Raw genomic sequence first — 15,746 nt, forward strand, 5'->3', positions numbered from 1 at the left:
GAGTATATATGGTATACTTCAACCCACGAGAAGTTCAAGAACAGGCACCCATGGTTATGAGTTAACCCATGGTGATGAGACGCAGAATAGCGCTCGTCTCTGGGTGGGAGGGTTGATTGGGAAGGGTCAGGAGGAGGTCTTCTGCGATGCTGGAAGTGTTCTATACTTTTTTCTTTGCATTTCTTTTTTTTCCCTCCGGCTTTATGGAGCTATGATTGACATAAGATTTTTTCCAGCTTTATTGAGCTATAATGGACACATAAGGAAATGTTCTGGATCTTGAACGTTTGTGCTCTATTCAGCTGTACACACAGGATTAATGGACTCTACTACATGTATTTTATACTTCAATTAAGAGCAGACCATGGCTGAGCGGTTAAGTTCGTACGCTCTGGCTTCGGCGGCCCAGGGATTCTCCGGTTTGGATCCTGGGTGTGGACATGGCACTGCTCATTAGGCCATGCTGAGGCGGCATCCCACATGCCACCACTAGAAGGACCCACAACTAAAATATACAACTACATACTGGGGGGCTTTGGGGAGAAGGAAAAAAAAAAAAAATCTAAAAAAAAAATCTGCAATGAGTAAAACAACTAAAAAAAAAAAAAAAAAAAAGCAGTCCTTCCTTCTCACTTTAGAACTCCCCAGGGCCCCTGGCTAGCTTTCTTAGGGCCTATTTCAGCCCCTAGAGCCACAGCGGACTGAGACTTCCACAGGAGGGAGTACTCAGATCTCTTGAGAAGTCTTCCCTAATAGAAGTGGCAGCTAGGGAGGGTGGCAGGCAAGGTCTCACCAGGAGGGACCTCTTGGGTCCTCAGTGTGTCAAGTCTTCCAGGTAATGAGCTGAGGTGGGAATTCTGAACAATCACTTAGTAACTGCCCCTGAACTGAGTTACCTCTTCAGAGTACATAGCCCAGGGCTTCCAGTGTGCCTTGGCCCACTGGTGGGCTGAGAACGGTTGTAGGTGTGCCAAGATGCAGGGCGCCCCCTCCTGCCCAGAGCGGCTTTATCCACTTAACCGTGCGCCCACCAGTACTACCATTTTCTATGTGTGCATAATATGAAAAAGTTACCAAGTTTTGGCCTGAACCACTGCTTCTCAAAAAAAGTTGTTTTAGTCAAATACCAGCAATAGCAAAGGAAAGTACAGTTGTGTCATTGAAGGACGATCTCCAGGCGCAGTTTGAAGTGATTTGTGGCAGCAGTAAGTTTCTTTAAAGTCTGTTATATCTTAAAAATCCACACAAACTTTGCATTCTTTCTGAATATATTCATATAATGTAAAAAAGTCATGTTCTCCCCTCTGCCTTATTCCCATCCCCCAATCTTAAAGTAATACTGACACTCTAGGAAGAAGTTTGTCCTGTGAACTTGTGGCCTCCCTGGCACAAGGCTGCATGCCCCTCGGGTGCTTGGATGCTGGTTTGAGACGCACAAGCTTGAAGGGTTCCCAGGGAAAGGTTTCCTTGTCTGCACGTGCGCTCTTACACAGTCACTTCAGCTAGATACGGCATTGACATCCCGGGAAAAGGTAACATTCCACTTTAGATTGTTTGGTCCATGTGTCATTTTTGGCATTAAATGGCCCAAGGTGGGCCCAGGACCATCTCTGAGAAGTGGAGGGCAAGCTCATATGGAATCTCGTTCATGAACATTCTGTCTCCAAAACGAATATCAGCCTGCTGACCTCTGTCTATCTCCACAGTCCTCTCTCTGTGCATCACTGCAACAGCCTCCCCACTTCCACTCTGCCCTCTATGATCCACTTCCCAAAATGAGGCCAAAGAAGTCCTTTTAAAAATGCTGATCAGGTCATAATTCCTTCTTTAAATCTTTATGGAATGACTTGGGATAAAAATCCTGGCAGGATGGCAAGTTGGTTAAGAGCACACACTAAACCTAGGTGCCTCCCCCTACATTTTCTAGTTGCATTAACCTGGGCACACTAATTAATATCTCCGTGCCTCAGTTTCCTCATCTGTACAAGGGGAATAATCACATCTACACCCCTGTTGCTGTGGGGATTACATGAGTTAATAAACACAGAGTGCTTAGAACAACGCAGGCACGTGGTAAGTACAAATGCCTGGTCGCCCCTGTCGCATCATTTCTATTGTGAGACTCTGCATGGAGTGGCTGCTGCTTCTCTCCCCCACCTTGTCTGGAGCCATTCTGTCTTGCATGCCCTGCTCCAGTGACACAGACTTTTTAGGGGTATTTCTTTTGCCTGGAACAGTCTACTTCTGGCTCTCGTGTGCCAGCTCCTTTCCAGCTTTCCATTCTCAGCGGGACTGTCACCTGTCAGAGGGGACCACCTGAGCACACCTGTAATTGGGATCTTCCCTCTTCCTCTCCTTACAATGTCCTGTGGGTAATGTGTCAACACCTTTCTCAATTTTGAAATTAGGCATACACGGTTTGACACTGTTACTGCCTGACTGCCTGGTGCCACATGGCTAGCTTTTTGAGAGTAGGGAAGTTGTCCATTTTGCTTAGCATTGTCAACCCAGTGGCTGGCACAGTGCTTGGCAGAAATACATATGTGAAATGAATAAATATATGTTTCCATGTCATTATTCCACCCCACTCCTCATTCTGATGTATCTCCCCTGCCAGCTCCACACAAGCATCTTTACAGCAATGAAGAGATTGAAATGAATATCAAGTGAAGTCTGAAAAGAATTCTTAAAAATACCAGAATGTAGGTTTTTAAGATGTGGGTATACTAAAGGTGGGAAGAGACTATGCTCTGAGGTGATGGGGCATTTGTAGTCTGGTGAAGTGTGGGAACCTCAAGGGTGTTTGCGTATGTGTGTGTGCATGTGTGTGTGTTGTACCAGCTGGCAAAGCAGCTCGTCTTATCCCATGTCAGCGGCCCACTGGATCGCTACATGTTCTGGTAGAGTACAGTGTTTTGTCTATGTTGGCTCAATTGGGTCAGCCTCTTGTAGGCTCTCCTGGGTCCATTCGGAGGTTTTTGCCATACAGCCCCAGACCCTAGTGTGCAGTGAATCTGGCTGAGGACCAGTTTGGTGAAGGCACAGCAATGCCGGAGAAGGTCAAGAACAGGAGGCCACTGCAGTGCGAACCTCAGCTGCAAGGAACAGCAAGAGGGCCTCCCCCATGGGGCTCTTCAAAGCAGAAAAGAGTTTGAGGGTGGGTGGGAAAGGACACTGAAGAGGAATTTCACAGACCTTACAACTTTCCCACCATGGCCTTATCGAAGGAGAAAACTTTTAAAAAGTTTTTTTCCCTCTCTGTTCCTGGAGGAAGACATTTTATAAAATGAGATTTGTAAAGTAATCTATTTAATTCAGGGCAATGTCTGGATTTGCACCTCTATTCCTCGTGGTGGGCTGACTGCTGACAATATTTTGGAAGAGGCTGGAAGCAAGACAAAACAAAATAGGCATTGTCCCCAAAGGGCTTTAGATGTCAGGCATCAAACGCCCCGGAACAAAGCGCCCGGCTCAGCCTTGCTTCCTCTGACTTGCTTCTCACAGCCACACAGGCATGGTCACAATTTCCCGTCTGCAGCTTCCCGTGTACTCCCAGGAAAGTCCCGAGTGACACACCCGTTTGCCAGACCCCACAGGCTGCAGCGGCTCGTTAGGGGCTTGGCGTGGCCTGCAGTGTAAAATGTCTAACGAGACATTCCGGAGCTGCTGGGAGGGCGAGATTCTCCCCTGGGCTCTCTAAATAGCTTCTGAGGCTTTAAGAACAAAAGCCCCACAGAGCCTCTGACTGGCAACTGCTGTGGCTAATTTTATTTTCATCAGGCAAGGCCCAAGGCAGGGACGCCCGAAAGCGATTGTGAAAGGAGCATTTTTCGTTTTTCCTTCAGCAGTGAGTCACAACAGAAACTCTGAAATGGCTCCAACTTAGACTCTTTGGAGGGTAGAGAAAGAGAAAGAGGAGACAGAGAGAGAACTACACCAAGCAGGGGTGACCTCCAAATGGGCGATCCGTACTGAAAGTAGGTAACTGCCGTTATAAGTTGCAGGGAAGAAAGCGACACCAGAAAATGAACTCTGACGGTGGGCGGCACTTGGGGAGTCACTTTGCACACACTCTGTCTTATTAAATTCTGACAATAGAGGTGGAGTGTTTTTATCCCCCTTTGGTAGGAAACTGAGGCTCCATGCACTCAGCTTGCCCAGATCACACAGCCAACAAGTAGAGGACACAGGCTGTAAATCCTGGTCTGTCTGATCCTCAAGTCCCTGCTCCTCCTGCTAGACCTTGCTGTTTCCATAAAGATCAAGCTGGAGGAAGTTTCCAAGAACCAAAAAGACTGAGAACTAATTACTGAGCAGTTGCTATCGCCAAGCACCACGCAGGGCGCTGCATTTCTGGGGGCTCCAGTGGGCTAGCACCTTATTTTTCGGTGCTAGTTGAAGGGACCTATTGGAACATGACTCTTGATAATTTTAAATAATCATCCAAATTATTTAGCTGTATTTTAAAGGTATCTCTAGGCTGTTTTAAAGATAATAAGGTATATTGGCATCTCATCTTATTGCTTTTTCAATTCTTTCCTCTAACTTCATTGAGTTAAGGCCCCTAATTATCCTGATTTTCATAACCTCCATCCTTCCTAATGCATTTTTTCCAGTCTCCTTACTTTCTATTTTTATTTTCTTTTAGTATTAATCTCTTTTTAAAATCATTTTCCCTAGAAAGTCATTTTTGGAAAGTTTTGTTTGTTTTTGTCATAGACATGAATAATTATATATCCCATTGTAACAAAAGGGGAAGGCTAGAGAAAATGACAGATGAGGGGAAAGCAGAAATAATAAATATAGGGTCAATATCATTTTCTGAACCAAAGATGACTTTTCTATACAAATTACAGAATGAGTCAGGTATAGACTGGACTACATGGTCCATAGTGTCCAAAATTGGGATAGTGTAACAAATTTGAATAATAACTGTCAAATGCCATCCTACGCCTGCTGATTGGGCTGTTGTAGTACATCTTATCTGGAAAATCCTACTTGTAAATCACACGGTGGTTTGTTTATTCCTGACAGTTACAACACAACCACAAACATTACATTATAATTCTACCACACAGGATGGTTAAGCTTTTAAATTAAAGCTATAGCTATACAACAATTGGAAACTGTTTCCTTAAGAATAATATCTTTCCTTTCAGCCATACAAATTGAGAGGCAAAAACATTTCCACCAACTCTGACACAATGTCAAATTCTTTAGATATCAATATATCGTAATATAAAACTTACCTTTAGATGCTTCCCAGCATACAAAAGAATCTATTAAAGACAAGCCTTGTTTATAATAAAACGTAGTTAACTCCAGCCAATCAGCATCAAGTGTACTAATCACAGATCCTTTTCTTGTTACTTTCATTGACAGGATGCCTTCCTGATAGGTCCAGCAGTTTGATTCATCATCAAAAACATTGAAGACTATATACAACTTGTTATCTGAGAAGGGGCATTTAGAAGGAAGAAAAAAGAGGAAAACCATAATTGTGCTGAAAGAATTAAAAAAATTGTTTTTATTAATCACAACTTCAAGCATGTAAAGAAGCATAGATAATAATAAAATGACCCACTACTCAGCTTTATTAAACGTTGACATTGTGCCATGTTGCTTCAGACTTTTTTCAAGGAAATGAAAAGTGGATGTATTTGAGGTTCAATGAGTAGTCTTCCCTCATCCTATTCTCCAGAAATAGTTACTATAATGAATTTGGTGTTTATCATTCTCATGCAAGTCTTTATTCTTTCAAAACACATTTATATACCCATAAATGATATACGTTTTACAGTTTAAAAAACTTTTAAAAAATGATATCATACTGTATATATTAACCTATAACTTGATTTTCTTGTTCAGCATTATGTTTTGAAGCGTAATTAACACATATAGCTCTTATTCGTTTAGTTTAACTGCTACATAGTATTCCAGTTTACTCTTCTCCTGTTGATGGACACAAACATTATTTTCAAATTTTGGTTATGACAGACATTATTCATGTCTCCTTGGACAAATACGTGAGAATGACTCTAGAATATACACTTAGACATGGAATCTCTGGGTCATTCATCTTCTACTTTACTATAAGTTGGCAAATTCTTAACTTGCAGGGTCTATGAACCCACATCTATGGGTGTGTTTTAGGAAGTCTAACACCACTCATATTACAGATAAAAGTGTTTGAGTGTGTGTGTTATGTGCATTTTTCTGGGTTGAGTCTCCATGGATTTCACCAGCGTCTTCAAGAGGTATTTTCTGTGTGTCTCCCCCACACTCCCACACCCAAAGTTAACAATCACTGCTGTATAAAAGTTATTAACAAGTATATGATTTAAAAATAAATGATTTGGAAAGTGGAACCTAAAGATTGGTGATTAAATTAACTAGGTGGCATACTAGAAGGACTGGAAATAGACTCCTGATCTAATCAAAGTCTGGATGGGAACCAGCAGGAGCTTGAAGGTAGCAGTGGGTGGAAGACTGCAAATAGCTGTCTGACCACAGCTCCAACAATTCTTGTTCACTTTACACTCCCAAAGTTTGTACACTGCAGGAAAATCAGGGTGGTCGTTAGCTAGGGAACTGATGAAAAATGGGAGGGTGGTGGTGGTGAGGGCAGGTGAGATGGGAAATGCTCCTGGTTCTTTCTGAAGGAGACTGTGCTGGCCATGGTCAAATGTCTCTGCCTATATAGGATGTTGAGCACATCTCACCACAACCCAGGAAGCCAGTGCCATGGGCATGTGCAGCTTCAGCACTAACACTGATCAAAGGATCAGTAAATAGTAGCTAACTTAATACAGAGTATACTGTGTGCCAGGCACTGGGCTCAGTGCTTTATGGACATCTCTTATCTACTTCTCACAACAACTCCCTTTCCATCAAGAAACTCAGGCAGTGTGACTGCAGAGCGCTTAACTCTAAGGTGTACGTAGTCTTTGATTTTCTCTAATAGTGCTTTTTAAAGCATGCCTGTAAAGGTATCAGAAAACTTTGAACAGTCCAAAATACATGAAAAAATACTCTCGATTTCTTGGGAAGATTTGCTGGTTGGCAAAGAAGAATAAAACTATTGTTTAAAGTTATTTTAGGATGCAGGCACTATTGTTATACTAATTATTTCATGATGATGTGCATTTTCATATTCTAATTGATGATCAAAGAAAGCCAATTAACTTCAAAGGTGAAAACCATCCATGAAATGGGAAAGGCCAAAACTAAAATTCTCACACACTGTTTATAAGGACAAACATAAATCAAAAAGCTTTCTTTATACAATCACTGTGTTGGTACACATGCCCAGCCTCCATTTTACAGGGGAGCTGGTGAATGACTAAATGGAAACCAATTTTCAACACATGGTTTCATTATGTGGATGGCAGTGAATGACCACGCCAGGGACAACCTTTTGAAAAACTGCCCTGCCTTATTTCTGGCTGTAATAATTTTTTAAAAATCACAACAAGTTTATATTAATGTATTCAGTCTTTATAGTCTTTAGAAATTTACTCTGCCTCATATTTCTAAAAAAACTTCAAAAATGTATTTTTGCTAAATTTAAATTAATACATATTCTAGTTCTACTCATCTTGACTATTACCTTCTCCCTTTCTTGATTTAGAGGAACCAGGGCTTCCATCTCGTTCCATTTGACACTGTCCACTTTCATGATGAAGTTCTTCCTCAATTCCACTTTCAGACGATTGCCCACTTAACGTTCCTTCATTCCAGCTTTTGCAGTTTTCATCTGAACTGTGTCTCACATCTAGTGTTGATTCTACGTCTCCATCGTGGCTGGTTCCGTTGCAGAGTTTAAGTGGTGGATAATGCTGTGATAGGAATCCAACAAATTTCATTCCTCGTTTAGCAGCTACATTAATCTGAGGTATAAAAGGAGATGGTAGAACAAAATGTAAAATTCATTTACATTGATTACTTTATCAATTCACCTTTAGGCTTATCAAGGAAATCCATTAGAGGAAGGAATAAATCGGATCAGTAACTGAAGACCCATTCATAAACAAATTAATAACCTCCAACATAGCACTACTCCTAAGACTATGTCACACTACTATCATAATTTCTTCAAAGAGAAATTATGTTTAGAATACATTTTAGAAATTATGAAAACAGGAATCATATTTTTCTTCAAAGTTTTACTATTTGAGAAGAACTAATAATTCTATAGCATGATTTTTGCAGACCTGTTAAGAACGGTCTCTCCTGTTGAAGTAAAATTAAAAACTATTCCAAGAAATCCTCAAAAATAACCTTACCAAATACATCTTAATTAATAAAAAAGAGACATTAATTTAGAAGCAAAAAACATACAGCATTGTTTGCTTGATGGGGGTAAAGAAAGATGTTAAAAGTCTAATCCTTGACAAATGTGTAGGTATAATGCATAAGCCCAGTTCATGCTACCACTTGTAGGAAGCTTCCTGGTCTGCTTACATCTTGATGACATTGTCTCCCATCTGGGCCAAATGCGCGTGATGAGATCCAGTCCTTCCCGTTAAAGACTAGGCCTCAGAAGCACATGACTTAGTGCCCGTGAAATAATCTGAGGCCGTAAGAGTGGTTACTTTCACACCTACCGCTTTGCCCTTTCTCTTCTTTTGCTTCGTTTCTTTGTTCTTTCTGTGGCCATGTCTTTCTTCTCTGTTTAAAACGGCAACTCTTTTGAGGGCAGAGTCTGTGTCCTATTCATTTTTGTATTGTGATGTTTTGTACCTATATGTGCTCTATCCGTACTTGTTAAATAAGTTAAAATGAAGAAATAGCAATGTCTTTTATAGGGTGACTGTTTTAAACATTTAAATTAAATGTTTTAAGCGTTACGTGGGAGGGGAAGAAAGAGTTATGACGGAGGTTGCAAATGCAAACACCTGTAGTCAGAAATGAAATGGAATGAAAAAGCCAGGAAGAACTGAGCAACGTCCAATCAAAGGGGGCAGCGCCCTCCGCTGCAGTGGACGAGGAGGAGAGTTCTGAGGAGGACAGAGGGTGTGGGTGTTTAGAGCTAGGACAAAGGACTATGCCAATACAGTATCATTTACTCCTACGAATTAAGATATTGAAATTGTAACAATGCACAAAGCCTCAAAAATAACCACAAATTGTCCTTTAGATAAGGTGTCCTGGGAGAGGAGAGGGAGGTGGTAAAGAGGCATGGCATTCTGCAGGTGGAGACGAGTACATTTATTGCCATTGCTTTCTCTATGTCTTATGAGTTGATTTGGGTAAAAAAGTGCAGGAGGTTTTTTCTACTACTGGAACGTTTTATCTGGAAAAGTCTAGTAACAAGTAGAGTATCAATGTTTTTCCATTTTTTTTTTAAGATTTTTATTTTTTTTTTCCTTTTTCTCCCCAAAGCCCCCCAGTACATAGTTGTATATTCTTCATTGTGGGTTCTTCTAGATGTGGCATGTGGGACGCTGCCTCAGTGTGGCTTGATGAGCAGTGCCATGTCCGCGCCCAGGATTTGAACCAACGAAACACTGGGCCGCCTGCAGCGGAGCGCGCGAACTTAACCACTCGGCCACGGGGCCAGCCCCAATGTTTTTCCATTTTTTAAGTTGGAAGATTGATATTTTTTAATGTTATTTTTATTTAAAAATCCTGGGAAAAACACTTGTAAACCTAATTTTAAAAATAGAGCAAACATTGATATAATATTAAAATGACAAAATCTAGCTGTTCAAGAATCAACTCTTTATCTAAGGCAGCCATTCAAAAATAACATGCGACATTCATCTTTTGCTCTGTTCACACATAATTTCAGATACTTCATGTGCTGTGTTTCCTGAAGCTTTTCTCTCCATGAAATAACCCCATTACTCTTATCGCTGAAATAACAGTACCTTCCTGTTTAAATAGATTTTCAGCTGTGTCCAGGAAGTCAAATGCAAAACAAGGGCTCTGATGGTGATCTATTAAGACTAAATTAATAGTTATATTTTTGCTTTCAAAAGAAATTTTCTGGAGTGAATTTATTCCCAGAAAAAAAATAGAAATTTCCCAGAATAGGAGTAGTAAACAGTATGTGTACCTTGTTTATAAAAATCTAGTCTCAAAGACTGTTCCTGAAAAACCGTGTTGAATGGTGACTTTATACCCAAATAGGAAATATCATTAGGAGTTATAACTGGCTACATACAAACCAGAGATAATCCTACCTGGTCACTTAAAGCTTGGGAACAACAATGGAAACAGTGACTGCGTTTCATAGTTTCTTACTTGCAAGGAAATGCCTTAGGTTTTTGGCTGTACTCATTTAAATAAAAGCTAAAACCTTAAAAGAATGTCAACACAACTAAAAAAAACTTTCACCATAAAATCCAATCAATTTAGAATACTTATGAATGTCCATTTTTTTCTTGGTCTTAATCACTATACACACAGTGTTCAATTTTTCATTAAGTTTCTGTTAAGTTACGTTATATAGACTTGTCTATCTTGACACTGTAGTTGTCGCGTTTAACGCCCATAAAGTACTCCATGGACTCGTATAGCATTGCCTCCTCAGTTTTCCAATTATTGAGAATTTGGCCTCTTATTCACCGTTGATTAAAATGTCTTTGTATAAAAATGACTTTTCCCCTTTTCAATTAATTTCTTGGAATAGATTCCTAAAGGGACAATTACTGGTTCACAAAATAAGATGGGATTTATGATTTTTATTAACAAAGTGATATTCAAGAATAGTGTACTAATTTATTACAACATCAGCTGTAATATATGAAAGTTTTCTTAAAGCTCTTCCAACACTGGATTTAATACTTTCAGTTTAATTTCTCAATTAATACTGGTGAAGTATTAATTCTCAGTTTTTATTTATGTTAAAAATTACTAGTTAGGTTGAGCCTTTTGCCAAACGTCTCTTTATTATTTGTGTTTCCTTTGGTATTAGCTGTCCATGGATCCTGTCTGTCCATTCAAGACTAAACATCATTCTCAGGCATTTGTACTCATTTCCCATATATGCTGAAAATGAAGGTCCCATGGGACACATGTTTTGCAGAGTCCCCCTGATTCTATTCTCTTAAGCTTAGTTTTCTTAGTATATAAATTGTATTTATAAACTCGAACTCAAATGCCTCAATCTATTTAAAATATAATATGTCTACTTTTTCATTTTCTTTCACATTTTTTATACTTAAAAAAAAATTACCTCTTGGTCTCATTTGTACTGTGTGGAGTCCATTTCTACAGAAAACTCCCACGCTTCCAGCAGCACCCCTTAAGTAATGGTTCTTCCCCCCATTTACTTCATCAGGTTTGTAATGAAACTTCTTATATGTGTATAAATTTATTTCTGGCATTTCCACTTTGTTTTGTTGGCCTGTATTTCTGTTTTGAACTCTGTATGATTCGGTATACCAAATTGTGCTTCAATATATTTTAAATTCTAATAGAATAAGTCATTTATCATCTCCCTGTTCTTATTTTTTTTTATTAATGTTATGATAGATTACAACCTTGTGAGATTTCAGTTGTACATTTTTGTTAGTCACGTTGTGGGTACACCACTTCCCCCTTTGTGCCCTCCCCCCACCCCCCCTTTTCCCTGGTAACCACCGATCAGATCTCCTTATCAATATACTAACTTCCACCTATGAGTGGAGTCATATAGAGTTTGTCTTTCTCTGACTGGCTTATTTCGCTTAACATCTCCCTGTTCTTTTTAACGTAAGAAAGGGAATTAATGAGGAAGAAATACCAAATATTTCTCAATATCCCATGAAAAAATGTACACGTTTCGTACCTTTTCTATCAGTTCTTTTGCTCCATCGTTTGTTTGAGTCTCATAAGTTAGAGGACATTCGTCAATCACAAGCCTTGGGCGTCTCTGTCCGCTGGGTGCTGCCGAATGCTTCGGGCTGTAAGAGAGAGTATGTTGAGGGTTGGAAGCCAATTGTTGATTTTCAGCTAATATGCTCATGTGAAAACGAATATGCAACTCACAAACAAGGTCAAGGCAATCATTTTTTTGTTATTGCAAGCCTAATGGTTGTCTTCTTGTGTAAAAATACCAGAACAACAGCAATTTCTATTAATTTAAATTTCCTCAATTTAAACCTCTATTAATTTAATTTCTAATTTAATATGAAAGAAAAACTTCACATCTGTTGTTTTAATAAAAGTTAGGGGAAATGATTTTAGATCACTATTATACCTCATTATTGTACAAAAGCCCAAGTAAAAATCCTATTTCAATGCAGATAAATATCGTCTTTTTTCTTTTTCTTCTTTTCACCCTTGGCTTCTTCTTAGCCTTGTCAGGGCACCGAGAAGTCTGTCTGAAGTCTGTTTGTAATTAGGACATCCGCGTTACCGCTGTGGGACAAACGGCACGTTTCCTCAGTACTGCTTGAACCAGGGAGGATCTGACGGGGCATCACTGTGGAAGCTGAAGCCCATACTCCCCCTCCAGACGTCACCCAGTGTCCCTGAAGGCACACCCGGGATTTTTTAAAGCCCTGTCTTTTTTTCAATTTTCCCATTTTCTCTCTTTTCCTCTTATTTCACTTTTTCCTTCTCTGCTTAGCCCTTTGAGAGTTAAAGTCATTGATTATTAGTCCATCACTATAAGGAGAAAATACAGTTTTTACCCGGGTCTTTGAGATGGTTTTAATACAGTTGAAGAGTTGTGTAAAAAAATTTAATGTGTTAATCAAAGACATTGGTCTAGTTATTTTCATTCTTCATTGGAAAGAGCAACAGTATTTTAAAAACAGTCAAACTTACAAGCTAGGCTGGCAAAATGGTTGCAGTGTTGTTTGGGAAAGCAGCTATTAAAAAAGGTTTAAAAAATAAACCAAAATGGATGGCTTTTACATCCTATTTTTTGGAAAAAGCTGATAAGAGGTCTATCCAATTGGTGAGAACTTGGCATGTAGACCTTTCTGCTATAAAAGTTTTAGAAGGTAGAGATAGTTTCTGTTGCTACTATTAATAAAACAACGTAGCACAGTTCAAAAGAACGCTCAGTGAAAGTGGACTCATTGGCCCAGGCAGCTGTCTTAGGCCAGTGATAAGACTTGCAGCTAACTGCTACCCCCTCCCCTGTGGAAGCTGCCAGGAGCTTCCAGGGGTTTCTGGAGTCAATTGTCCGTTCTCCTTGTTCATTGACATCCTCACCTAGGGTCTGTTTGTCTGCAAGGCGCTAAAACCAATGAGGAGCTTTAAGGAAGGTGTAAGTTTCCTTCTCTCAATCCAGGTTCAATTGCTGGAAAATGTGCCTGAAACCAAAATCCCTAATTATCCTTTATTCTCCATCGCTTTGTTCAAAGTCTCTTTTCTTTCAGCCAAAGAAAACCGTCACTCTCAACAGCTTCTCAGTGTGTCTATCTTCTTGAGCACCAGGCTTACCTTAATTTCAAGCGCGATAGGACCGCCCTGTACAGGTAACTGGCAGGTAGGTGTTTTCGCTGCCCAACAGGTTGTATAACCGGATGAATAGCCCCAACAATATATCCTTTAAGATAGTAGTCTTCCACTTTTGTAACTATATCCAGAATTGAATTTATCTTGATGACTTCTGGGTTTGGTGAAGCTGAAACATCAAAAGCAAAGAGCAATTTGCATAGTCACAAAATTGAATTATACATTATTTCTAGCTACATGTGATAATACAAATGAATAGAAAACATCTCTATCTGATTTCATCTCCAATAAAGTTACACTAACATGTATTATACATTTTCTAAATTTTGGGAAAAAGCAAAAATAACCTTATGAGCTGGTAGATATATAATATTATCAATATGTCAAAGTAGAAATACATGCCATAATATATATTTTTTCAATTAAGGCAGCTTTATTTTTTAGGATTTCATTTGAGTGACTATATTTCCATTAATAGATATTGAAGACATCCATAAGAGAAACAATATTAAGTTGAAGAGCTAATTGATTTATGATTCTGAACAAGATGAAATGCTTAATTAAAGAACAAAATTCATACAAGTCTAAAAATTAAAAATGGCAGAAATTGTATTTATTAAGCAAGAATTGTCAAGTGCTTTCTTATTTGCAATTACACTTCAAAAGCACTGTGTTCTAAGTTTCTCTGGGAAACTAAAAATATGATTTGTTATGGCACTTATATAAATGCTCAAGTAAAAGAATTCAAAAGTAAAGCTATCCAGAAGTCCGTTTTAATAAGTAAAAATTCCAAATGTAGAGGAAGTTTAAATGCAAATTTGATGTGCAGTTGAACTGCTCCTTTGAAGCAGGCCAAATCTGTAGAGAGTATGGAAAAGTACAACCTGTACAGTTTTTAGTACAAGGAAAGGGGTGTGTTATTTGGGAAAATGTTCTTAATGTTCCAGCAGTATTAATTTAAAAAACAACTTTATTTTCTGTAACAATATGTCTCTTTTTCTGGAAAACAATCAAGAATTAATATCTAAAAACAGACCTGCCAATTGGATTATCTTTTGAGTAACAAAACATATGAAATTAATTCCAGGTACGGGCAGCGCTGACTGTTGACCCCCTGTCAGTGTGGTCAGTGGAGTCCAGCAAAGAACGGCGGCTAATGGCCTGAATACAGGAAGGAGGTTAAGAAGCAGACGAGGAGGAAGGAGCAGAGGAAATCCCCACATCCTCTTACATTAATGGAACAGAAATCCACATTAGTGGGTATTCGTGCCAACTTCTCAAAGGAAAAAAAGTGGTCAATAGGAAAGTTATATAAACCAAGACGAATCCATTTCCTCAAGCTTTCATCCTCTTTTGTATTTAGGCTAATCTATTTACAATATATTTTCTTCATCATTATGAATAGGAATAAAAACAAAGAGAAGGATCCTGGACTTTGAAGAAACAGCTGGGTTTCATTGCAAAACAGGCTAGTTCTGTCTGGGTGTGCGGCAATCCCTCTGTGATTCATTTGGTTTTACTTTTTTTAGTATTTTAACTCCAACCCTGATTTCCAAACAAAGGAACTGAAAAACTATAAAATAGAATAAACTGTTAAGACTAAGGAATGAAACACAACCTAAACTTACTTTTAGAACTATATACTGATCCCACAAAATTTTAAAGAAAATTGCAGTCTTTTTTTCCCCATAAAAGTAGCTTTGCTTTATATTTTTTTCTACTTTTCTTTTTGATTGGGGTAACATTGGTTTATAACATTATATAAATTTCAGGTGTACATCACTATATTAAGATTTCTGTGTAGATTACATCATGTTCACCACCCAAAGACTAATTAGCATTCATTACCATATACATGTGCCTAATCACCTTTCACCCTCTGCCCTCCACCCTTCCCCTCTGGTAACCACCAATCCAATCTCTGTCTCTATGTGTTTTTTGTTGTTGTTTTTAGCTTCTATTTATAAGTGAGATCACGCGGTATTTGACCTTCTCCCTCTGTCTTATTTTGCTTAGCATAATACCCTCAAGGTCCATCCATATTGTTGCAAATGGCAAGATTTCGTCTGTTTTATATAGCTGAGTAGTATTCCATTATGTATATATATCACATCTTCTTTATCCATTCGTCCCTTGATGGGCACCTAGGTTGCTTCCAAGTCTTGGCTATTGTGAATAATGCTGCAACGAACATAAGGGTGAGTATATCTTTACGCATTTATGTTTTCATGATCTTTGGATAAATACTCAGCAGTGGAACAGCTGGATCATATGGTAATTGTATTCTTAATTTTTTGAGGAATCTCCATACTGTTTTCCATAGTGGCTGCATCAGTTTGCACTCCCAC

At 39.0% G+C, this 15,746-nt stretch overlaps 1 protein-coding gene across 2 annotated transcripts in view; it reads right to left on the reverse strand.

Moving 5' to 3' along the window:
• RFTN2 (raftlin family member 2) overlaps positions 1 to 15,746 on the reverse strand; it is a 68,393-nt gene that overhangs the window by 31,754 nt on the left and 20,893 nt on the right. For both annotated transcript variants that reach the window (XM_014845972.3, XM_044768514.2), the window contains exons 2-5: positions 13,384 to 13,567; positions 11,777 to 11,891; positions 7,610 to 7,889; positions 5,250 to 5,453 (exon numbers count right to left, since the gene is read on the reverse strand). In XM_014845972.3, coding sequence (XP_014701458.1) covers positions 5,250 to 5,453; positions 7,610 to 7,889; positions 11,777 to 11,891; positions 13,384 to 13,567 — 783 coding nt within the window. The remainder of the gene's footprint in view (positions 1 to 5,249; positions 5,454 to 7,609; positions 7,890 to 11,776; positions 11,892 to 13,383; positions 13,568 to 15,746) is intronic.

This window comes from Equus asinus, chromosome 4, assembly GCF_041296235.1.
Source record: "Equus asinus isolate D_3611 breed Donkey chromosome 4, EquAss-T2T_v2, whole genome shotgun sequence".
NCBI lineage: Eukaryota > Metazoa > Chordata > Mammalia > Perissodactyla > Equidae > Equus > Equus asinus.